A 26420-nucleotide genomic window follows, 5' to 3' on the forward strand; every position below is an offset into this window, starting at 1 on the left:
GTCTAACCCCCTATTGAAAGCAGGGCCAACTTGCATCAGATTACTCAGGGCTTTGTCCGTTCCAGTTATGAATATCTCCAAGGATGGAGATTTCACAGCCTCTTTGGGTGCCTGTTCCAGTATTTGACTACCTTCACTGTGAAAAAATACTTAACGTGTATCTGGAATGTCCCTTGTTGCATGATACCTTTACAATACTTCTACATGTTGTAAATATCCAAGTATTTAAGAACAACGTTCTATTGGCTAAGTTCCAAAATTCAATTTATTCAAATCCTTGTGATTATATAATTTATGCCTATTATGAATTTTTCTCAAAAAATGTCACAGAAACTTGGAGCCATGTTACTGTGGTTATCTCTATATGGATAGAGGACAAAAATTACTCTATTTAGCAATGGCAGAATAGCTACCATGACTTTCTATGGTGGGATGAGGAACCAATATATATCAAAAGTACTGCCAGATAGGAACTAAGTTGGCCCATACTATAATGCTGTAATTCATCTTGTTCAACTTTAGACATCTAACAGTTTGATGTTTAGTTTAAGTTAATAATGTAGATTCCATCCAGAGGCAAAAAGGAGAGACTGACACATTGGGGTTACTCAGGTCACCTCAAGCTACTTTCTTTCTGCAATTATAGATGGTGGTTTGACAACTGTAGCCAATGCCAGAAAATATAGTACAATCTGTCTTTAAAAATTGTGATTCATTTTAGCAGCTACTGGTGTCTTGGTATACGATGGCTCTATTAATTCTGTCTCTTCATATTTTATATATTTCTTTTCAGCTTGAGAAAATCACTGAGAAGCTCAATTGAGCAGTTATAAAACTCTAATACTTATTTTCATAATAAAAAGTATCATTGGCTGTAGCTGTATCCTATAGCTAGATGTGAAAAATACATTATGGGATCTTTCAACATGACAGAAAATACATAAGGTTAATTACAAGATGTTCATTACAGTTCATTACAGAACTTTGTCTTGTCTTTACCTGGTATATTCTGCTGAGATATTATCTGGGAAAAGCGTAGTTACAATTAGCACAGATACAGTCCCAATCAGTGTGTGCCATCACAGAGTAATGAGGTTACTGAGTAACCTGTTCAGTAAATTATCTGCATTTCTACATCTTCCTTTCAGTAGATGGCTAATCAAACATGAAATTATTAGAGATGCACTTTCACTAAAGAAAGGAGGTCTCCTTTGTGTGTAAACATACTCTGTGGGGTAGATTTCAGTTCTGAATATAGTATCTAGTTTTATAAAGGTGGTCAGTTTTTTAACCCTAAGATGCTCTTAATATTTATCTGTCTTTTGCTATAAGCTGGAATTGCTGGATAAATAACAACAGGGATAGTAAGGGATCAGTTTAGTACTAAAACCCTGCCATATTGCTCCACCAAACACTTGACCTCAAATATCTTGCCCAACAAATGCCTCAGTGTGGTTATTATGCTTAAAGTAATCAGTTTCTGCTGACTTAGATGTTTCTTTCCTAGACTGAAAATTTTCACACCAATACAGTTATCAGTGCGATCCGAATTGCTCTGCTTATTTTAAAGAACTCTTCAAGTTATACCAGTTACTCCTTTTGTTCATCAGTAGCTTATTACATGTGGGCCAACCATTAAAAAGGCAAAACATACATACCGTGTGTGAAGGACAGTTGAGAACCAGGATTTCTATGATACAACTATGGTAGATTCAGCCTGAAAGGCGGTGTAGCTAAACCAGCTGAAATACTGACATCACAGTGCTGGAAACACAGCACCAGAGTTAGTTCCATCAGAGATCACATTACACAATTCCTAGGAGCCCACCTGGGAAATGACACTTTACAGTAATTAAAAATATTTGAGAGACTTGCTCATTAGTATGAAATGTGAGGTGAACTTCCTTACTACCGTAAGTCATCTGTGTGTTCTCACACTTTCTTTGTCAGAGTAGGAGGAGCAAATGCTGTGTCTGTAGTATACTGTGAGATTTCGGAGCACTTGAATTTGTGTAAAGTAAATGGCAAGCACAGTGACTTGATTAGACAGTCCTTAAAATGGTTCACTCAGGATATGCAAGCAATTTTTGGAAGCATATATTAAAAATGATGGAACAAACCAAAATCTTATGCTGCAAAGGGAACAGGAAAAAAGAAAACTTTAGTTTGACTAACAGTTATTTAACAGTGATGTATCAAACAGAAGACAGGGACTTTTAAAGGGATTTTAAATCATTAGGCAGCATTGTGTTATAGGTCAAGCTCTTTGTTACCTTCTATTTTAATTACTGTCCTACTAACATCCTCTACTACTGAGCATGACTGGAATTACAGTCTGGCTAGACAGATTCTCCTATGAAGAAAAACATGGACACAGGGCATGTTGGCTGTAACTTCTATAAAGCTCATAACAAAGCAAACACATGTTAGTGTTGAAACCTGACCTGAAACAAAACACCATGATATGCATGAACTGAAATTTTTCAAAACCTTTAATTTTGCAGTAGCTACTCTAATAAAATGACTAAGATAGCTTGCTCACTGATCTGACTAATGACAGCTAAAATTTTTGGTTTGGGACCATTCTTTTAAAAAAATGTCAGCCTTCTAAACTACAAGGACATTAGTGATACATGCCTAATATGACACACTTTCTGTAAGAATGATGATAATGAAATCGAAATGCAACTTTTTTTCAGTAGCTGAAAAGCTTCAGTGGTATAGTTTATTTTACAGTTTGGTGCTTTGTCTTTCATGAATACCCACGCATGCTCCAAAAGACTGATCTTTTTTTTAAATCAGCATCTGTATATTTGTGCAATTCAATACCTTTCTGATGAAACTGCAGCGATCCTAGCAGACACATGGACTTAAGCATTTCTGTTGTGTACATTTCTAAGCAACACTGCAACTGGATGTATAATCTACAGATTTCAGGATGGATTTCACCATCTTCTGTGCTGCAATAAAAGAGAAAAATTTTAGTTAGGAATGGGACTGGGAGGACCTGAGGGTCATCAAATCCATTACCCTACTGTTTCAAGCAATCTAATCAGAAACACTAATCACTCTAATCAGAAATAAGTCAATTGTAGTCTTTTGGTTCTATAGTTTCTGCCTGAATTCCCTTTTCCCCCCTGTGTTTAAATTATTAGTCATGTGATACTGCACTGTGAAGAGAATGGAAGGTTCAAGAATTTTTTCAGAAAAGTAAGAACAATTCTGAAAATAAAAACTGAAATCAAGAGTAATCCTACACCTCCAATTAATTGCTTAAGACACTAAGAAAATAATGTACCCAGATCCAGGAACCAATTCTCATGCCTGGCTGTAAAATTAGGCATCAAATCTCACTTTTGTAGGCTGAGAATGCTGCACAGGAATAAACATACTATTTTATAAACTTAACTGTTTCTGTGAGTGATAAAGAAGTGATTTACCCAGTCCTACCTGATAATTAGGTTTTCAATGCTCCTTCCAAAGGTACTTTCAATAGGCAGAAAGTGGCAAGATTGAAGAGTTAGGATTTCAGCCATTTCATGTTCAGGCATGCTAGCTATTGGTTTGCTACATAATCATGTTAAATGGTAAGACAACCCCCAAAACTGGGTTTTATAACAACTAGAGAAACTTGCTTTTCTAAATAACCTGAACCTAATGGCATTTCTGAATACTACTGCTAAGAAACAAAAAAAAATTTTCAGCATGTTTTCAGATTTCTAGCCTATGAATAATATAAATGAAGCTTTCACAATAAAAGGTTGCTAGCATTCTCTACAGTGATTGAATTTCCTGTGGTTAAACTGATACTTCAAACAACCCTCCTGTATATGAAATAAAATTAGACTTGCACCAAAGCAACTTACCTGATAAATTATTTGCAGCAACACTAGATTGGGCTGCTATACTCAAATAATTTCTTAATACTAATCTAGGCCAAACACTGCAAGACCTACAGCAGACAATGTCTATTTAAACTAGTAACGTAGGTTCTTTCTGACCTAAGGTAAGAGGTCATTATTTATATCTAGATCCAGGGTCCAGTCAAAATATTAAGTCCAGCTCTTTTCTCAAGAACAAAACTTAAACACTATTTTAAGGAAAATCCTATCAGTTTGTGCTAATACAATTTTACTGAAGTTCAGTTCAAATGAATATTGCATACTAAAAGCTGTTAATTCTTGTATTTGAGATTCACTGTTATTTCTAATGAAGGAGACCATATGTTGCCTAGAAAGCATGTACCTTCTGCCACTGATTTCAGTGACACCAAGGAAGAATATAGCTCAGTCATATTGTTACCAAAAAAGTCGGCAAGAAAACCCTCTAATATACCACGACAAGTAGTTACAGAAGAGAAAATGCTGGTTTATTTCTCTATATAACAGTAGCTTAAGTCACACAGTTTATCAGGCTGCTATTAAAATTAAAAGTATAAATTTTTGTAAACACAACTTAAATAAATCTATAACATTATTATATTTTTTAATACTTTAACGATTGGTAAAATTCATGGTTTTCTTTCCATAAAATCCTGCTTTTTAAAAATCGGGTAATGTTGTTCAACTGAATATGTTTATGAAGCACTGACAAGAGGTGGAATTTACTTTCCTTATATTTTCCTAAGCTGATATTTAAAATAAAACCTATAAAGGGAGCTCTTATACCAACCACATACTACCTGGTATAAGTAAGAAAGGTGAATGCAGCACTTAGGATAATCATTTCAAAATAAAAGAATAAACATTATTAAAATGTCCATCCTTAACATGAAAAGGTAAAGAGTGAAAACTCCATTAAAAAAATGTTATTTTTTCCAAAATAGTTGACAGATGATTTTATTGTACTGCCAAAATGTTGTTTAGAACTGAAAAACACCTTCAGGTTTTCCTGAATTCCCACCGGTGTCCAGTGTTCATAGTTCCATTGAAATTAGTGAAACTTAAAACTGCTAAAACTGAACAAAGCTTCTGGTCTAATTCTGAAATTAAATTAAAAATTTTAGTCACGCATTTACAACAGAGCAGTATTTTACTATTACTATCAACAACATTTAAAAATACACATTGGTCTATTATCTATGGTTAGAAGAATGGCTAAGTTATGTAAAGGGTTTGATAAATCTTTTTGTAAAAGTATTTTTTGACAAATTCTATGCTTAACTCTAAGGAAAAGTATCATTTTTATGAAAAGCATCAATAGTTCTAAAATGTTATGAGCTAAAAGAACCATCTAAACATATAACGAACACTGTTTATTTTAGATATCAGCTAAAGGAAAATAAAACTTTGACAAATCAGAAGTGAAAATTAATTAATCAAATTCTGCCTTATACCCCATATATGTACATCCCATGAAAACTAATGGAAATTGGCTTGATAAGTGGTGGAAATCACTGTCCACAAATATTACCCTGTAGGTTGTCTTTTAATTTAGTATCAGAAACACTGCAGTTTAGAAATATATAGCATCTACAAAAATACCACTAAAAGGGATCTGGATACAAGATCTACCTCAGAGATTATGGTTCTTCTGCTAGAATGAAAAATGTGACAAATACTGCAGAGGAGATATGCTTAATTCCCTTAGACACTGAGGGCAAGAGGCCCCTCTGATTATGGCTCAGGTGCAACAGCTTAATAAACCTGCCTCTGTTTTTGTATCTTAAACACATCTTTTATTTCTTTATCACTTAACCATTCATCTTTAAAGGTAACAAAAGACTTGCTGATTTATTTTGACCGTAAGTAGAAAAGTAGGAGTGAGCGAGTGGGTGCGTGGTGCCCACTTGCTGGCTGGGGTTAAACCACAACAATATCATACGACGTCATGCCAACAGAAGTATTTCATACCATAAACATCACACTCACTATAAATTGGGGAGTCTGCTGGGAACATCTCCCCCTCCCCCAATGGCTGCATCCTTGAAGGGTCTCGCCCATCGCTCTGCTCCTGAGGCCTGCTCTCCCTATGCTGGAGCTGTGCTGCTCGCAGTGTTTGCTGACCAGTGTTTGCTGCTGGGAGCGTCCAGCTCGCAACCACTATCTGGGCTGAGTATAATTTTGTGTACTTTATATTGCTTTATTATTAATATTAGTTTTATTAAACCTTTTTCTGTTTCAACCCACGAGTTTCCTTTCTTTCCCCAATTTCCCTTTCTCAGCTGAGAGGGGTTTTTCAGGGGATAGAGCAATTGCTATCATTTAGCCTGGAGATGGGCTAAGCCAAGACAATTTTACTTGGCACCCCACATGCATAATTTACCCGGGAACAGGTTATTCGGCACTCAGAATAACGTAGCTCACCTGGGAGAAGAGCAGGCTTTTATCCTGAGAGTCTTGAAGGGTTGAAGTTTTAACAGATTTGACCAGATTTATTACGAGCATTCATCATGTGGGTGTGGGCAGAACTGTCTCTGGGTGGAATTCTCTGGTGTTTGTTTTTGGAGTTGCTTTTGGAGCTGTGGACAGCCTTACTGGTGCTTGTTATTGGTTGTGTGTGGTTTATGGCTTCTGGGTGTGGGGTTAAAGGTGTCACTTTGCTATGTTCTTTGGTGCTAGCCTATAGTGTCATAAATTCTTTTGTAAGTGCACAGATTTTAACCGAAAGTGCAGTGGAGCCTTCATCTGCATACTTTGGGAGCCATGTAGTGGACTTTGCTTCTAATTACACCTTTTGTTTCATTTTGTAAGCTCAGGCAATAGTTTTTGAGAATTTTGAATACCCTTGGGATGCATCCATCACCATGCACATCGTGTTGGGCCTTTTGCACATTGTTACATTTTTGGTCTGGTTTAGAGGAAGAGATTGGTATAGATATTGGTTCTATGCAGCTGCTCCAGCCCCCACGGTAGACACTGCAGCCACCCCAGCAGCTACACAAACCTCTGCAGCAAGTACTGCGACTGCTCAAGTCCAGACAACACCCCCTGCTATTACCCAGATCTCAGTGACAAGCATTGCAGCCAACCCTGACAATTAATCCGCACCAGTATCAGTTGCCCCTGTACAGAAGAAGAAATACACAAATAGAGCAGGTCCTGACGGTTCATCAGGGGCATCAGAGGAGGGACAACCAGAGGTAACCACTCGATCTCTATCCCTAAGTGAGCTGAGAGATATATGTAAAGACTATGGCCGTCATGAAGGCGAGCAACTTGTTACTTGGTTACTCCGATGCTGGGATAACGGAGCCAATGGTTTGGACTTGGAGGGTAGAGAAGCTAAGCAGTCAGGATCGATGGCTAGAGAAGTGGGTATTGACAGGGGTCTTGGAAAAGACGCACATTCCCTCACTCTCTGGAGGCAACTCCTGTTAAGCGTGAAGAACAAGTATCCCTTTAGGGATGATATAATATATCACCCAGGCAACTGGATGACCACTGAGAGAGGTATTAAGAATCTGAGGGAAATGGCTGTGCAGGAGCTGGTTTTTGCTGACCTGGAAAACCCACAGACACCACTAGATCCAGATGCACTCAGAGTTAACGGACCCATGTGGCGCAAGTGGTTACTGAGCGCGCCACCGTCGTATGCCAACACATTAGCATTATTTAGCTGTAAAGACAACGACGCACCAACAGTGGGTGACTTAGATAATCGAATGTGGCAATATGCAGACAGTCTCTCTTCCTCTGCTGGCGTCTCAGCTGTAGAAACACTGTCTGATAACTTGTCTTAGGGTGGTTTCGAGGATTCCCGAGAAGGGTAGACACATATACACAGACTACAAGGAAAAAGCAGTAAGCGTTTTATTACCTACAAGCATGCATTTTTATTAACTACAGACATGAATTACACTAAAGGTATCTTGCAAAGCAATTGTCTTACCGACCCGAGGACTGTGAGGAAGATAGCCCATCCGTACATTCTTGTGTCATCCTGCGCCGTGCGCTCAGCCCAGCAGTCACTAGGTGCCAGCTTTACGTGGGCGTCCCCATGGAGGCAACGGTGGCCTCGCCGTACACCGATCCCCCTGCTCTTCGGGAAATCCCGGTATTTATACATTTGCAGAGGAGCGGGTTTCGACACACGTGACCAGCGAGTGCCAAAACACGCCTCTGTTGCTGACTCTCAGCATAGGGAGACTATGGCATATGCGCCCACTGGTCAGGCGCGCTGCACACACCATAGCCATCCCGTCTATTGGCTCGTAGGCTTTGTACATGCGGCATATTGTCAGTCATGCTTAAGCCAATAGCAAGATGCTGCAAGGATTCCTCCCTTCACGTCCTCCCCTAGTGTTGTTCAACTTTCGTATCTCTGTGGGAACCCATCTGGTTTCTCTCACCCAGCCTGTTATCTGCTTCTCAACCCAGCTATCTGTTTTCTCACTGTGTTAACTGCGGTGTTCTCACAGATCGAAAGTCCATCTTTCAACCCCTTTGCTGCGGTTTTCTCACTGTCTACTTCTTACCCTGGGTCCAACTACGGACCAAAATCCCATCTTTTAACCCCTCCGTATACATGCCACCGTGTGGTCCGTGGTTGGAACACGACAATATTCTACCATCCGTACGACGTGTTGTTGCAGCAAGGTATCAATCATCTGGCATATTAATTGGATAATACAGGGGACAAAACACATGATACATAGAAACACAAGACATACAAGAGCAAAACCCAAAATGAGTTGTCGTAACCATGGCCACCCCCATGTCCACCCTGCAAAGGGGTTCCAACCTGTTTGTACAACAAGTTGGCGATTTAGTCTTTGTAGCTCCTGTATTTGTGCATGAATAGATGTGGAGTGGTTGCTCAGGTTCATACAACAGAGTCCGTCAAAGTCTTGGCAGCCATGTCCATGAGCAAGTAATAAAAAGTTGATTGCAGCTCTATTTTGTAATGTTGCGTGTCTAAAACTATCTACATCTATCAATAAGTCAGATAATGCTAAGCTAGTGGAGTTACTATATTTGGCTAGCCAACATCCCAGTTTGTTTAGTTGAGATAGGGCTGCAGCACTTGCTACCCCAGGTGCGAGCGCAGATGCTGCAATAATCCGTGGAGCGTCCCAAAACTCCACATTATCCTTGCAGTTGGGAGCAAATGCATGTATTTCCTGTGTCCCTCGAGTATGGTTTTTCTGCATCCAGAGTGTGAGGGTAATGTTCGGGGCTAACAAGGTGATAGCGAAACCCCTATTAGACACGTGGAAAAGGGATTATTTGGTGTTGCTGTACTGAGACACAAGGAATCTTGTCCAGTCACATTAGCCAAGGTCACCCAGACATTTTCCTTGGGTTGCGGTGGTACCCATGACTGCATCCACCTGTGAACACAAGAAGGGGGGGGAACACGGCCTATACCCTATTCCTGCCGCGTTAAATGCTGTGCTGGCACTTGCCGCCATGCAGATTCTCCCTGCACTACGATAGTTACAGCTTGTGAGTCATCAGTGGCTATTACTGGTTGCCCTAACGGGGGCTGATACCATACCTGTGTCCCAGTGAACCACCGCGAGGTTTTCTCACTGTCTACTTCTTACCCAGGGCCCAACTACAGACCAAAATCCCATCTTTTAACCCCTCTGTATACATAACTCCATGAAACTACTCGGTAAGGTGTTGTAAAAATTGTCCCAGACCGAGGATAGGTACCACTCCCCACTTGTACCTACAAATGTCTCAGCCATCAGGAGAAAGTGTTCCCCTGCGAGGCCTGCTCAGCAAGGATGGTACAGATCACGAGGCACCCTGTGGTCTTACCTATGTGACCATGGAGAGAACATGAGGAACTGGGATGGGAAACCTACCTTGGCTTTATAGGCACGCGTACGTGCGTTGCAACATAGAACAATCACAAAGGTGGTGTGACCGAAAAAGTCGGCAAGAAAACCCTCGAACACTTAGTTTGAAGTTTTAGAAGGCAGGCATTCTTTATTGCAGTGCTGGATGCACAGGGGTTCGCTCCACCTAACGTGCATGCCCTGAAACAAAAGTTCATCCTTTATATACCTTAAAGACATGAATATTCACATATCTTCCAAGAAACCTCCACCTCCCTGCCTATCTACTACATTTACATAATGCTGGCGTTGCAAAACTACACTACGCATGCACGGGGGTCTCGGGTGGTCGTCGGTGGTCGTTTGGGGAGTTAGCCCCCTACTCCTTTTTCCCTTTTATGGTCACGGGTCTCCTGAGGATAGTTTCTTCTCCTTGGATGTTTGCCCCTTCTGTTGTACAGCCAAGCGATTCTTTCTCATCATCCTTGTTTGAGCACTCCTGCTAGGATGTTTCTATTCTCAAGGTTAAGATATCTTCTCTGTACTCATTAACCTCTCAGTCCTTGCTCTTAACTCTTCTTTGTTTTGATTTCACGAGGCCTCTTGGTTCTACACGCACGCATTTCTTGTGATTAACTGTTTACACATAGCTGAAATGTTAGCACTGAGGCAAGTATAGCCTAAGAACTATGAGAGTAGGCTGTTAAACATGATCACACAGTTATTAGGCTAAAGAAATCTGTACCAAAGTTAAACTAATCATGTAATCATTAACCCTCCAGAAAGTTCATAAATGTATCAATTCTCCCCTTTTTTAGAGACTTCTAAAGGTTCTCCTTTAAAGTCTTAAACTAAGCCACCATATTTTATTTTCCAACTTAATTGGGAGAAACAATTGCAACATTGGATCATTATACAAGCCAAAAAACATATCGCTAAAATTATTATGATGACTACAAAAAGATTCTTTAGCCAAGTGAGATTTGGCAACCATGAAGTGAGTTTGTTCCATATTTCTTCAAATCCCCAAGAGGTATCATCTTTTGCCATTTCATGTAGCACTTTAGTCTGTGTCCAAATTTCTTCTAAATCAGTAGATATTCTGCCACTTTGGTCCACATACATGCAACAACTGGTGTTTATAATAGTACAAACACCTCCCTGTGAGGCCAGTAATAAATCCAGTGCCATTCGATTTTGGCATACTACCTGTGAGAGGCCACCATTCGATTTTGGCATACTACCTGTGAGAGGCCAGAGACTTCTTTTTGTAATGCTTGAATTGCATCTGCTGTCTTATTTTCTATTATTTCTATTACTGCTGAAATGTTTACCAAGGTCCTTTCCAATTCACTCACTCCAAGCCATGGGAGGAACCATCTTACAAAGCTGTGAAATCCGGTAGGTCTACCTGCAATTGCATTGTGAGTTCTTGGTGTTCGTCTAAGAAAAGTTCTAGTCCATCCCTTTTGTTGATGTAATTTATCAATTATGGTCATATTGGGAACCAGAGCTCCTAATGTACATGCTCCTCTCCATCCTAAGGGCAATATCTTTTGGGCTGTCCCGCCACATAGCCAATACCAACCTGTTCCTGTGGGAACAGGAAGACCTGTGTAATTTAGGGTCACAAAAGCTATTCTTGACAAATTCAGTGATTGAGTCTCGTTACAATTTTCAAAACTGCCCACAAATTCTCCATTTCCCGAATTGAATAAACACCACCAACTAGAATTAGGTAGAGGTAAAACGCTGATCTCTCACTCTTGGGTCCAGCATGCACTAGGGCTTCTTTCTAAGGTGGTATTTTCCCAAATTCTTGGATTGGTCCAATTAATTCGATTAGGAAGTGGTATCCCTATTAAAGGTATATCTTTCCTTGAATTTTCTGGGATCTGGGCACAGATCCAGCAATCACTTTTATGGAGTATTTGAGTAACATTCTGGGACAGCATTAGATGTACATTTTGATCCCAGTAAATCATTTCACAAACTGGACTCAGTTACAATAAACACAACATATTTATACATTTTGTTGTTTTATCTTCAGCTTCAAAGGATCCTGTTGTTTTATCACCCATGGAGGGGAGGCCTTTTTGATCCTGGAATAGTGAATCCAGGGTCCTTTTTCCCAAACCTTAGCAGCAGTGTATGTTGTTAGGAGAACCTGGAAAGGTCCTTTCCACCTTTCAGTTAATAGTTCTGAATTCCAGGATTTCACATATACCCAATCTCCAGACTGAAACGGGTGTGCTGGGGAATCAAGACCTAAAGATTTATGCAGAACAACTTGTTTGTTTATTTCTTGTAGAGTTTTTCCTAATGATATTAAGTACTTTCTCATACCAGTCTCCCCAGTTATATGCATATTTCCTGGTAAACTGGGTATTTGGTATGGTCGACCATACAGAATTTCATAAGGGCTTAACATATTTTCCTCTGGGCTGAATTCGCATTTTCAATAGGACTAAAGGTAAAGTTTGTACCCAAGTCATAGACGTTTCCTGACATAATTTTCCCAATTGTGTTTTCAGAGTAGAATTCATCCTTTCTATTTTTCCATTCGATTGTGGTCTATAAGGGGTATGGAGATCCCAGGAGATTCCCAGTAGTCTGCTCACCTGATTAACAACTGCTGCTATAAAGTGGGAACATCTTTCTGATGACATTCCCAAGGGGACTCCAAATCGTGGAATGATTTCTTTCAATAATATCTTTACTACTTCCTTGGCCTTGTTGGTACGACATGGAAAAACCTTGGGCCAACCCGTAAAGGTATCTACTAAAACAAGTAGATACTTTAACCCCCCTTTTCTTGGTAATTCAGTAAAATTAATTTGCCAGTATTCTCCAGGCAAATGTCCTTCTTTATTTATTCCAAATAGGATTTTGTTCTGGGCCTTGGGATTATTTTTGCAATACAATTCACATCTTTTGGCAATTGACTTCACAGTTTCTATCATATTTTGGCTGATTATTATCTTTTGTAAGTGTTTTAATAAATTTTCAGTTCCCCAATGTACTCTATTATATTCTTGTTGTACTAAGTTTCTCATAAGAAAATAAGGTATTACCAATACGAGTTCTGCTAAAAGAATTCTCTTTTCTGGGACTAGAGCTAGCATTTCAGTGCCTTTTTCTGCAACCTCTTTTGCCGTTAAGTCAGCCAGTTTATTCCCTTTCCCTTGAGTGGTTTTATCTGATTGATGTGCTTTACAATGCATTATAGCAACAGCCTTCTGTGCAGATGTTTTTGGAGGCAGAGCCTTCGCTTCTACTATGTCTTTGAGTGTGGTTACTGCATACCCCGATATGCGTATTTCACTTTGCACAAAGCTGCTGCCGTTGGTGTACAGTTCCCAATCTGGATTCTCTAAAGGGGTATCCCTCAGATCTAGTCTGCTGGAGTATATCTCTTCAATAGTTTGCAGGCAGTCATGTTCTGGTGTTTCTTCAACTTGTCTGGCAGAGAGGAACATTGCAGGGTTAACAATAGCAGTCACTTGAAGTGTAATATCGTCTTGTTCTATCACGACTACTTGGTACTTTAGCATTCTACTGGGAGATAACCAGTGTCCCCCTTTTTGTTCTAATACTGTGACGACCATGTGTGGAACATACATAAACAGTCATCTTCTGTCCCAAGGTCAGCTTCCGGGCTTCCTGGATCAGCAGTACAGTACTGTTGCCTCTACTGCTCTCAGGCATCCCGGCCATCCTTGGCTCACAGGATCCAATTGTTTTGAGAGCCACCGTTTGCCTTTCATAGGTAAACAGTTCAAAAGATTTTTGTAAGATCAGGTAGTCCGAGGGCTGGCATTCTCATCAGAATTCCAGTTCTTTTGCCAGCTGATTTCCAAAGATAGTGGGGCTATTCTTGAATCCTTGGGGCAACACTGTCCAGGTCTATTGTGTCTTTTGCCCAGTTTCAGGATTTTCCCACTCAAATGCAAACAACTCGCGACTATTTAAGTCAAGAGGTATGCAGAAAAAGGCATCCTTTAATTCTAAAACTGTGAACCACCTCTGCTTTTCAGTTAGAGAGGTCAGCAAAGTATAGGGGTTAGCTACCACAGGATGAATATCTTGGGCAATTTGATTAATCGCTCTTAGGTCCTGAACCAATCTATACATTTTCCCATCCGCCTTTTTGACAGGCAATATCAGAGTATTATATTTAGATTCACATTCTACTAATAGACCATATTTAAGAAATTTTTGGATGATGGGAATTAAGCCCACTTTGGCTTCTAATTTTAGGGGATATTGTTTTAACCTTACCGGTGTCATTCCTGGCTTAAGTTCAGCTCTTACCGGATTAGCGCACCTAGATTTCCCCGGTACTTCTCCTGCCCATACAATCGGGATCACTTGATTTTCCACGTCTTGGGGAATTGCCTTTTCAATCGTCGGTATATCCTGCAATAACAAGGCTGTGGCTTCAACAAATTTAGTTTCAGGGATCAATACTTCTACTTCTCCATCCGTAAATCTTATTTCTGCTATCATATTTTTCTAATAAATCCCTTCCCAGGAGGGGCTTGGGTGACCCAGGCATATATAAAAATTGGTGTATCACCCATTATTTTCCCAATTAAAATTTCATCGGTTTAAAGAATGGACGTATTTCTTGCTTTCCTGTTGCACCAATGTCCTGGTTTCAGCCAGGATAGAGATGGTATTCTTCACAGAAGCTAGTGTGAGACTGTGTTTTGGATTTGGGATGAGAAACTGTTGATAAGGTGCTGATGTTTTGGGTTGTTGCTGAGCAGTCAAGGACAGTCCAGCTTCTTGTGCTGGCCAGCCAGCAAGGAGGCTGGGGATGCACGGGAAGCTGGGAGGGGACACAGCTGGGACAGCTGACCCAGGCTGGCCAAAGAGATATTCCCTACCATATAACGTCATGCTCAGTACATAAAGCTGGGACAAAGAAGAAGGAAGGGGTAGAGGGACGTTCGGAGTTATGGCATCTGTCTTCCCAAGAAACCATTACGAGTGACGGAGCCCTACTTCCCTGGAGATGGCTGAACACCTGCCTGTCCATGGGGAGTGGTGAATGAATTCCTTGTTTTGCTTTGCTTGCGTGCGCGGCTTTTGCTTTACCTATTAAACTGTCTTTATCTCAAACCATGAGTTTCCTCACTTTTACTCTTCCGATTCTCTCCCCCGTCCCACCGTGGGGGAGTGAGTGAGCGGCTGTGTGGGGCTTAGTCGCCAGCTGGGGCTAAACCATGACAGTCCTTTTTGGCGCCCAACGTGGGGCCCGAGGCTTGAGATAATAACGATTGCAGGTCACAATATCAGTTTATTTGATTTGCAAGATGCTCTTGTCTTTGTCGTACATGTTAAGGATCGGTCTTGGTTTATGTGGGCTGCTGTACTCGCCTGCGAGTTTTGTTTTTAGAACACTGACCTTGAGCTTAATGTGGTATCATCTGAGCTCTGTACTAAAGCCGTTACTGTATTTTGGCTACAGTCTTGTGGAGACGATTAGCAATTATACTTCTGCTTCTGAAAGGCTTTCTATGGAGGAAATGCAGAATGGTACCTTTGCTACACTCTATCTCAATGTTTCCTCCTTCATCACAGTAATTTTTCCGTATTTTGAATACCCTTGGGTAGTTAAAATACCTCTATTGCTACTTCTGGGGAACATTGTTTCGGTTTTGTCTAGGGTTGGCAAGCAATTTAAGAATATCACCCGGAGATCTGCCCCAAGGCTGGATAGTTATGAATGGCAGGGTGTGTGGAACAGCATGGGCAAACGCCTAGGGCGGTAGGCACCTCCGGTGTTTTGGAACTTCACTCCCGAACAAGTGCAGAATCCTGATAAACTAGCAGAATGTCTGGAAGAAGTATGCTGTCAGCCTGGCAGTTCCAAGGAGACACAAATCATTGCAACGCGCTGGGGCCTGGCCCATGCCTACCGAGCTCTATTTAACACTGTGCAAAGGGGAGAGAGGCTCTCTGGGTCTGATGGCAATGTGGCAGGCACTGTGACTACTCCAACCACTGTGGCAGGCACTGTGACTACTCCAACCCCTGCAACAGGCACTGTACCTACTCAAACTGTTGCAGCTGAACCAGAGAACCAGCCCATCCCGGTATCAGTTGCCCCTGTACAAAAGAAGAAATCTTGGAAGCAGAAGTCAGCTCGTTTAGTAAGGGACGAGGAAGATATTTCTAAAAAGGAGCCAGAGGAAGAGAGTGAGGAGGCAGAGTGCTCTGAAGCAGGGCCATCACAAGGACTGAAGAGGGAAGAGAGCGGGTCATCGCTTGAAGAGGAGGAAGAGGAAGAACTCATAAAAGAGACAGTAACTACCCGATCTCTATCCCTGAGTGAATTGCGAGATATGCGAAAGGATTTCAGCCGTCGTCCAGGTGAGCACATTGTCACCTGGCTGCTCCGATGCTGGGATAATGGGGCCAGTAGCCTGGAATTAGAGGGTAGGGAAGCCAAGCAGCTGGGATCCCTTTCTAGGGAAGGGGGCATTGACAAAGCAATTGGAAAAGGTGCACGAGTCCTCAGCCTCTGGAGGCGACTCCTGTCGGGTGTGAAGGAAAGGTACCCCTTCAAGGAACATGTTCTATGTCACCCAGGCGAGTGGACCACCATGGAGAAAGGTATCCAGTACCTGAGGGAGCTAGCTGTGCTGGAAGTGATTTATGGTGACTTGGACAATGGACAATCATCCAAAGACCCAGATGAAGTCAATTGCATGCAACCCATGTGGCGGAAGTTTATACAGAGTGCACCATCATCATATGCCAACTCATTAGCAGTAATGGCCTGGAAAGGCAGAGAGAGACCAACAGTGGATGAAGTGGCTGGCCAACTCTGGCAATACGAAGAAAGTCTCTCTTCCTCCCTACGGGCCTGCGTCTCTGCTGTAGAGAAACTGTCCTGGGAGTTCCGGCAATTCAAAGAGGATATGACCTTCCCTCCACCCGTACGGGCCAGTATCTCAGCTATTAGGAGTAAGCGTTCTTCTACTCAAGAGAGAGGATACAGAGGATACACACCGCGAGCCACCCTGTGATTTCAATTGCGTGACTATGGAGAGGACATGAGGAGGTGGGATGGAAAACCTACCTCGACCCTAGAGGCACGAGTACACGAGCTGCAAGGAAAAACAATTACAAGCGGGGGTTCAGGTTCCTCCAGAAAAATCGTCGCTCCACTTTCCAGTGGGCAGTTCCCCAGAAAGAATGGAAGACCTGATCTCACCTCTGATCCTCTTGAAGGGACTTCTGATTCATATTTACAAGAAGTGGGTAACGAGTACTATGAGCAGGACTAGAGGGGCCCTGCCTCCAGCCAGGCGGAGGAGAGGGACAACCGAGTTTATTGGACTGTGTGGATTAGATGGCCTGGCACATCAGACCCACAGGAATATAAGGCTTTAGTGGACACTGGTGCACAATGTACCTTAATGCCATCAAGCCCTATAGGGGCAGAACCCATCTGTATTTCTGGAGTGACAGGGGGATCCCAACAGCTGACTGTACTGGAGGCCGAAGTGAGCCTAACTGGGAATGAGTGGCAGAAGCACCCCATTGTGACTGGCCCAGAGGCTCCGTGCATCCTGGGCATAGACTACCTCAGGAGAGGGTATTTCAAGGACCCAAAAGGGTACCGGTGGGCTTTTGGTATAGCTGCCTTGGAGACGGAAGAAATTAAACAGCTGTCCACCTTGCCTGGTCTCTCAGAGGACCCTTCTGTGGTGGGGTTGCTCAGGGTCAAAGAACAACAGGTGCCGATCGCTACCACAACAGTGCACCGGCGGCAATATCGCACCAACAGAGACTCCCTGATCCCCATCCATGAGCTGATTCGTCGGCTGGAGAGCCAAGGAGTGATCAGCAAGACTCGCTCACCCTTTATCAGCCCCATATGGCCAGTGCGAAAGTCTAATGGAGAGTGGAGAGTGGCAGTAGACTATCGTGGCCTGAATGAAGTCACGCCACCACTGAGCGCTGCTGTGCTGGACATGCTAGAACTTCAATATGAACTGGAGTCAAAGGCAGCCAAGTGGTACGCCACCATTGATATTGCTAATGCGTTTTTCTCAATCCCTTTGGCGGCAGAGTGCAGGCCACAGTTTGCTTTCACTTGGGGGGGTGTCCAATACACCTGGAATCGACTTCCCCAGGGGTGGAAACACAGCCCTACCATTTGCCATGGGCTGATACAAACTGCACTGGAACAGGGTGAAGCTCCAGAGCATCTGCAATACATTGATGACATCGTCGTATGGGGCAACACAGCAGAAGAAGGTTTCGAGAAAGGGAAGAAAATAATTCAAATACTTCTGAAAGCTGGTTTTGCTATAAAAACAAAGTAAGGTCAAAGGACCTGCACAAGAGATCCAGTCTTTAGGAATAAAATGGCAAGATGGACGTCAACAGATCCCAACAGATGTGATCAACAAAATAACAGCTATGTCTCCACCAACTAGCAAAAAAGAAACACAAGCATTTCTGGGCGTTGTGGATTTCTGGAGAATGCATATTCCAAATTACAGTCTGATTGTAAGCCCTCTTTATCAAGTGACCCGGAAGAAGAACGATTTTAAATGGGGCCCTGAGCAACGACAAGCCTTCGAACAAATCAAACAGGAGATAGTACATGCCGTAGCCCTCGGGCCAGTCCAGGCAGGACAAGATGTTAAAAATGTGCTCTACACGGCAGCCGGGGAGAATGGCCCTACCTGGAGTCTCTGGAATAAGGCACCAGGAGAGACTCGAGGTCGACCTCTAGGGTTTTCGAGTCGAGGATATAGGGGATCCGAGTCCCGCTATACTCCAACTGAAAAGGAGATATTGGCAGCATATGAAGGAGTTTGAGCTGCCTCAGAAGTGGTTGGTACTGAAGCAAAGCTCCTCCTGGCACCCCGACTGCCGGTGCTGGGCTGGATGTTCAAACGGAGGGTCCCCTCTACACATCATGCGACTGATGCTACGTGGAGTAAGTGGGTCGCGCTTATTACACAGCGGGCTCGAATAGGAAACCTTAATCGCCTGGGAATCTTGGAAGTGATCATGGAGTGGCCAGAAGGCAAAGATTTTGGAATATCACCAGAAGAGGAAGTGGCGCGTGCTGAAGAGGCTCCATCATATAATAAACTGCCAGAGAACGAAAGGCAATATGCCCTGTTTACTGATGGGTCCTGTCGTATTGTAGGCAAACATCGAAGGTGGAAAGCTGCTGTATGGAGCCCTATACGACGAGTCGCAGAAGCTGCTGAAGGACAAGGTGAATCAAGTCAGTTTGCAGAGGTGAAAGCCATCCAGCTGGCTTTAGATATTGCTGAACGAGAAAAATGGCCAGTACTCTATCTCTATACCGACTCATGGATGGTGGAAAATGCTCTATGGGGGTGGCTACAGCAATGGAAGCAGAGCAACTGGCAATGCAGAGGCAAGCCCATCTGGGCTGCTGAATTGTGGCAAGATATTGCTGCCTGACTAGAGAAACTAGTCATAAAAGTATGCCATGTAGATGCTCACGTACCCAAGAGTCGGGCCACCGAAGAACATCAAAACAGCCATCAGGTGGATCAGGCTGCTAAGATTGAAGTGGCTCAGGTGGATCTGGACTGGCAACATAAGGGTGAATTATTTATAGCTTGGTGGGCCCATGACACCTCAGGCCATCAGGGAAGAGATGCAACATACAGATGGGCTCGGGATCGAGGGGTGGACCTGACCATGGACGCTATTGCACAGGTTATCCATGAATGTGAAACGTGTGCTGCGATCAAACAAGCCAAGCGGTTAAAGCCTCTCTGGTATGAAGGACGATGGCTGAAATATAAATATGGGGAGGCCTGGCAGATTGACTATATCCCACTTCCACAAACTCGCCAAGGCAAGTGCTATGTGCTTACCATGGTGGAAGCAACCACTAGATGGCTGGAAATATATCCCGTGCCCCATGCTACCGCCTGGAACACTATCCTGGGCCTTGAAAAGCAAGTCTTATGGCGACATGGCACCCCCGAAAGAATTGAGTCGAACAATGGGACTCATTTCCGAAACAACCTCATAGACACCTGGGCCAAAGAGCACGGCATTGAGTGGGTGTATCACATCCCCTATCATGCACCAGCTTCCGGAAAAATTGAACGATACAACGGACTGTTAAAGACTACCCTGAGAGCAATGGGTGATGGGACATTCAAACATTGGGATAAACATTTAGCAAAAGCCACCTGATTAGTCAACACTAGGGGATCTACTAATAGAGCCGGCCTGCCCAATCAAAACTTTTACGTACTGTAGAAGGGGATAAAGTCCCTGTGGTGCATGTGAGAAATATGCTGGGGAAGACAGTCTGGGTTACTCCTGCCTCAGGCAAAGGCAAACCCGTTCGCAGGATTGCCTTTGCCCAGGGACCTGGGTGCACTTGGTGGGTAATGCGGAAGGATGGGGAAGTCTGATGTGTACCTCAAGGAGACTTGATTTTGGGTGAAAATAGTCAATGATTTGAATTGTATGATGTTAATTGTTACACAATACAATATGACATTACTACTATGGTTGCTATCTACCATATCAACGGTATTATAGTAAGAATCACCCAGACTGATGAAGAATGAGCTTCACTGAAACCAAGCAACGTGCAGCAGTGATGGAACCAGAACTGGCTTCAGCAGCTTGCGCCCAACAATTCCCTCGAGACCGACATCTTCGACCTGCAGATCATGGACATGGACCATGCCAGATAACATTCCAACACCACATACCATCTCCCCTGCCCTGAGAGACTGCTATGATGGATGAAGCCCAGAGTCATGGACTGAATGAACTCCACAGACATTTTAAAGTGATAGCCCATGGACTAAGAAAGTGATATCTGTGTGTATATATTAAAAGACAGGAAGAGTAATAATGAATAATTGGAATGTATTGAAAAGTACAGGACCCGGGCATGACGTAAATGGTATGGAATAAGGGGTGGATACTGTCCTGGTTTCAGCCAGGATAGAGCTGGTTTTCTTCACAGAAGCTAGTGTGAGACTGTGTTTTGGATTTGGGATGAGAAACTGTTGATAAGGTGCTGATGTTTTGGGTTGTTGCTGAGCAGTCAAGGACAGTCCAGCTTCTTGTGCTGGCCTGCCAGCAAGGAGGCTGGGGATGCACAGGAAGCTGGGAGGGGACGCAGCTGGGACAGCTGACCCAGGCTGGCCAAAGAGATATTCCCTACCATATAACGTCATGCTCAGTACATAAAGCTGGGACAAAGAAGAAGGAAGGGGTGGAGGGACGTTCGGAGTTATGGCGTCTGTCTTCCCAAGAAACCATTACGAGTGACGGAGCCCTGCTTCCCTGGAGATGGCTGAACACCTGCCTGTCCATGGGGAGTGGTGAATGAATTCCTTGTTTTGCTTTGCTTGCGTGCGCGGCTTTTGCTTTACCTATTAAACTGTCTTTATCTCAAACCATGAGTTTCCTCACTTTTACTCTTCCGATTCTCTCCCACGTCCCACCGTGGGGGAGTGAGTGAGCAGCTGTGTGGGGCTTAGTCGCCAGCTGGGGCTAAACCACGACAACCAACAACCTTTATTTGTCTGTTACTAATTTCTCCTTTTAATGTGTTTAAAACAGAGTAAGTGGCTCCAGTGTCTACTAAAAACTCGACTTCTCCCTCTCCCAGCTTATTTTTAACCAGAGGTTCCACTGGGAGAGATTCCTCCGGTCCTCTTCATTCCATCCCCACCAAGAGCAGTGTGTCTGGAGTCATTCCAAATTTCCGGTTAGGGCAATCACTTTTCTAGTGCCCTTTGTTTTTACAGTATGCACACCGATTTTCTCCTAGCTGAGGCAAGGACCTTCCACGGCTGCAACCCCGTCCTTGATATCCTCCTCTGAAATTTCCTCTCCCTCTAGGAGTTCCTTCTAACACAGCAATCAGTTTGGCATTAACAGCCTCTTTCTGGCGATCTCTATTCCTGTATACCGCCCATGCTATGTCTAATAATTTTCCAAGTCTTGGGCATCCATCCCTTGCAGTTTCTGCAATTTTCTTCTGATATCATTTGAGGACTGGCCAATAAACAACAAAGCTAATTGATTTCTCCCTTCTTCTGAATCTGGATCCAGTGTGGGTATACTTTTTGGCTGCCTCCTTTAATTTATTCATAAACTCAGTAGGAGACTCTTTCCAATCCTGTTTGATCTCATATAATTTTGACCAATTCAGCGCTTTAGGAATCGCATTCCGTATACCATACTGTCCTGGTTTCAGCCAGGATAGAGCTGGTTTTCTTCACAGAAGCTAGTGTGAGACTGTGTTTTGGATTTGAGATGAGAAACTGTTGATAAGGTGCTGATGTTTTGGGTTGTTGCTGAGCAGTCAAGGACAGTCCAGCTTCTCATGCTGGCCTGCCAGCGAGCAGGCTGGGGGTGCACGGGAAGCTGGGAGGGGACACAGCCGGGACAGCTGACCCAGATTGGCCAAAGAGATATTCCCTACCATATAACGTCATGCCCAGTACATAAACTGGAGTTGGCCGGGGGGCGGAAATCGCTGCTCGGGGACGGGCTGTCGATCACTGGGTGGTGAGCAATTGCTGTATTTGGCATCACTTTTTCTTGTACATTCCTTTGTTGGTATTATCATTATTGTTCCCTTCTTTCTTTCTGTCCTATTAAACCGTGTTTATCTCAACCCACGAGGTTTTTCCTAATTCTCTCCCCCGTCCCACTGTGGGAGGGAGAGTGAGCGAGCGGCTGCGTGGTGCTTAGTTGCCGGCTGGGGCTAAACCACGACAGTCCTTTTTGGCGCCCAACGTGGGGCACGAGGCTTGAGATAATAACGGTTGCAGGTCACCATATCAGTTTATTTGATTTGCATGATGCTCTCGTCTTTGCTGTACATGTTAAGGATCGGTGTTGGTTTCTGCGGGCTGCTGTACTCTGCAATGATTAGTAATGTCTCGCCTGTGAATTTTGTTTTTAGAACACTGACCTTGAGCTTAATGTGGTATCATCTGAGCTCTGTACTAAAGCCGTTACTGTATTTTGGCTACTGTCTTGTGGAGACGATTAGCAATTATACTTCTGCCTCTGAAAGGTTTTTTATGGAGGAAATGCAGAATGGTACCTTTGCTACCCTCTATCATAACATTTGCTCCTTCATCACAATAATTTTTCAGTATTTTGAAGACCCTTGGGTAGTTAAAATACCTCTATTGCTACTTCTGGGGAACATTGTTTCGGTTTTGTCTAGGGTTGGCAAGCAATTTAAGAATATCACCCGGAGATCTGCCCCAAGGCTGGATAGTCATGAATGGCAGGGCGTGTGGAACAGCATGGGCAAATGTCTGGGGCGGTGGGCACCTCCAGTGTTTTGGAGCTTCACTCCCGAACAAGTGCAGAATCCTGATAAACTAGCAGAATATTTGGAAGAAGTATGCTGTCAGCCTGGCAGCTCCAAGGAGACACAAATCATTGCAATGCGCTGGGGCCTGGCCCATGCCTACCGAGCTCTATTTAACACTATGCAAAGGGGAGAGAGGCTCTCTGGGTCTGATGGCAATGTGACAGGCACTGTGACTACTCCAACCCCTGTGGCAGGCACTGTGACTACACCAACCCCCACGGCGGGCACTGCCACTACTCCAACCCCCACGGCGGGCACTGTAGCTACTCAGACTGTTGCAGCTGAACCAGAGAACCAGCCCATCCCGGTATCAGTTGCCCCTGTGCAAAAGAAGAAATCTTGGAAGCGGAAGTCAGCTCGTTTAGTAAGGGAGGAGGAAGATTCTGCTAAGAAGGAGCCAGAGGAAGAGAGTGAGGAGGCAGAGTGTTCTGAAGCAGGGCCATCACAAGGACAGAAGAGGGAAGAGAGCGAGTCATCGCTTGAAGAAGAGGAAGAGGAAGAACTCATAAAAGAGACGGTAACTACCCGATCTCTATCCCTGAGTGAATTGCGAGATATGCGAAAGGATTTCAGCCGTCGTCCAGGTGAGCACATTGTCACCTGGCTGCTCCGATGCTGGGATAATGGGGCCAGTAGCCTGGAATTAGAGGGTAGGGAAGCCAAGCAGCTGGGATCCCTTTCTAGGGAAGGGGGCATTGACAAAGCAATTGGAAAAGGTGCACGAGTCCTCAGCCTCTGGAGGCGACTCCTGTCGGGTGTGAAGGAAAGGTATCCCTTCAAGGAAGATGTTCTATGTCACCCAGGCAAGTGGACCACCATGGAGAAAGGTATCCAGTACCTGAGGGAGCTAGCTGTGCTGGAAGTGATTTATGGTGACTTGGACAATGGACAATCATCCAAAGATCCAGATGAAGTCAATTGCACATGACCCATGTGGCGGAAGTTTGTACGGAGTGCACCATCATCATATGCCAACTCATTAGCAGTAATGGCCTGGAAGGACGGAGGGAGACCAACAGTGGATGAAGTGGCTGGCCAACTCCGGCAATACGAAGAAAGTCTCTCTTCCTCCCTACGGGCCTGCGTCTCTGCTGTAGAGAAACTGTCCTGGGAGTTCCGGCAATTCAAAGAGGATATGACCTTCCCTCCACCCGTATGGGCCAGTATCTCAGCTATTAGGAGTAAGCGTTCTTCTACTCAAGAGAGAGGATATAGAGGATACACACCACGAGCCACCCTGTGGTTTCAATTGCGTGACTACGGAGAGGACATGAGGAGGTGGGATGGAAAACCTACCTCGACCCTAGAGGCACGAGTACACGAGCTGCAAGGAAAAACAATTACAAAAGGGGGTTCAGGTTCCTCCAGAAAAATCGTCGCTCCACTTTCCAGTGGGCAGCTTCCCAGAAAGAATAGAAGAGCTGATCTCACCTCTGATCCTCTTGAAGGGACTTCTGATTCATATTTACAAGAAGTGGGTAACGAGTACTATGAGCAGGACTAGAGGGGCCCTGCCTCCAGCCAGACGCAGGAGAGGGACAACTGAGTTTATTGGACTGTGTGGATTAGATGGCCTGGCACATCAGACCCACAGGAATATAAGGCTTTAGTGGACACCAGTGCACAATGTACCCTGATGCCATCAAGCCATATAGGGGCAGAACCCATCTGTATTTCCGGAGTGACAGGGGGATCCCAACAGCTGACTGTGCTGGAGGCTGAAGTGAGCCTAACTGGGAATGAGTGGCAGAAGCACCCCATTGTGACTGGCCCAGAGGCTCCATGCATCCTGGGCATAGACTACCTCAGGAGAGGGTATTTCAAGGACCCAAAAGGGTACCGGTGGGCTTTTGGTATAGCTGCCTTGGAGACGGAAGAAATTAAACAGCTGTCCACCTTGCCTGGTCTCTCAGAGGACCCTTCTGTGGTGGGGTTGCTCAGGGTCAAAGAACAACAGGTGCCGATCGCTACCACAACAGTGCACCAACAGCAATATCGCACCAACAGAGACTCCCTGATCCCCATCCATGAGGGGGTGAATTATTTATATACTGTTCTGGTTTCAGCCAGGATAGAGCTGGTTTTCTTCACAGAAGCTAGTGTGAGACTGTGTTTTGGATTTGGGATGAGGAACTGTTGATAATGTGCTGATGTTTTGGGTTGTTGCTGAGCAGTCAAGGACAGTCCAGCTTCTTGTGCTGGCCTGCCAGCAAAATCCATTTCTGATATTGGGTTAAAAGCTGTTGGGATCCACTTCTGTTGGGATCCCTGTGGGGATCTTCTGAGGGAAAGTGATATTCCACTGTCCCAGGGAGAGTCCCTGATGCTAACTGAACCTCCACTTGTGTTCGGGCAGCCCTGTGGATCATTCCTCTTTCAGTACTATCGAACAACACAGCCATTATTGCTTCAATATCTTTCCAGTCAGGATCCTGAGTTCTGATCATCATTTCAAATGCACTCTCTGTGCGATCCGGATCATTTCGGTAATTTCCTGCAGCTATTTTAAAAGAGCACTTTAACTGTAATTGGCCCATCACTTCCCACTGCTTCACACAGGGGAGCTTATATAACTTCTCCTGTATTCTTAGCTCTTGTTCGCCCTGCAATCGGGCTAAAACCCTCAGCACCTATACTCCCTAGTCATCATTCCTCTCACTTTTCTCTACTTCACCTCTTTCTAATCTTATTCCTCCACCAATATTTTCTTCCTCCTGTTCCGAAACTTTCAAACACCTTTGTAAACCTCATCCCACTTACTTTCCCTTTTGTTTTTTGTTTTTTTTTTTTAAACATTATAATTCAAAGTTCCATTCTGAGGCCACTTCTCCCCATCATCCAACTTACACAAAGGCCACCATTGATTATAATATTTTCTTCTTGTAGTTCCGCCCGGAGATCCTGCAATCTGTTTCCAGTGTTTCAACATACACCCCAACGGGGATTTCTTAAGAATACCACCCTGTGATGATGCAACTCCCATTTCACCATAAAACAATTGCCAAAAAAACCCAAACCAATAATCAATAGCCAGAATTCAGTAACCAAACATCAGACCACAATTGTTAAAATGACAAATCAATAATCGATATCCAAAATTCAATAGCCAAATGTCAGATCACAATTAACCAGACCCATTTCCAGATGGGGACTCGAACCCCTTATACAGATGGGACCAGGATCCTTTATTTTCCAGGTGGGGACTTGAACCCCTTATACAGACAGAGGGGGATTCAATCCCCTTATACAGACAGATAGGTACCTTTACAACCCAACCCTGCAGAGCTTTCGCTGCGTCTTATGGGC

General features: G+C 43.8%; 1 protein-coding gene across 2 annotated transcripts in view; it reads right to left on the reverse strand.

Annotated features, from left to right (window-relative positions):
• LOC309415248 (regulator of G-protein signaling 7-binding protein-like) overlaps positions 1-26420 on the reverse strand; it is a gene marked incomplete at both ends in the record, with an annotated part of 79410 nt that overhangs the window by 14527 nt on the left and 38463 nt on the right. Inside the window, one exon of one of the 2 annotated variants that reach the window (XM_082012713.1) lies at positions 2830-2960. In XM_082012713.1, the coding sequence (XP_081868839.1) occupies positions 2830-2960 (131 nt within the window). Of the gene's footprint in view, positions 1-2829; positions 2961-26420 lie in introns of those variants that run through there. The other variant, XM_082012714.1, reaches the window with a different exon arrangement.

Source organism: Phaethon aethereus (assembly GCF_964289735.1).
Source record: "Phaethon aethereus genome assembly, chromosome: W".
Taxonomy (NCBI): Eukaryota; Metazoa; Chordata; class Aves; order Phaethontiformes; family Phaethontidae; genus Phaethon; species Phaethon aethereus.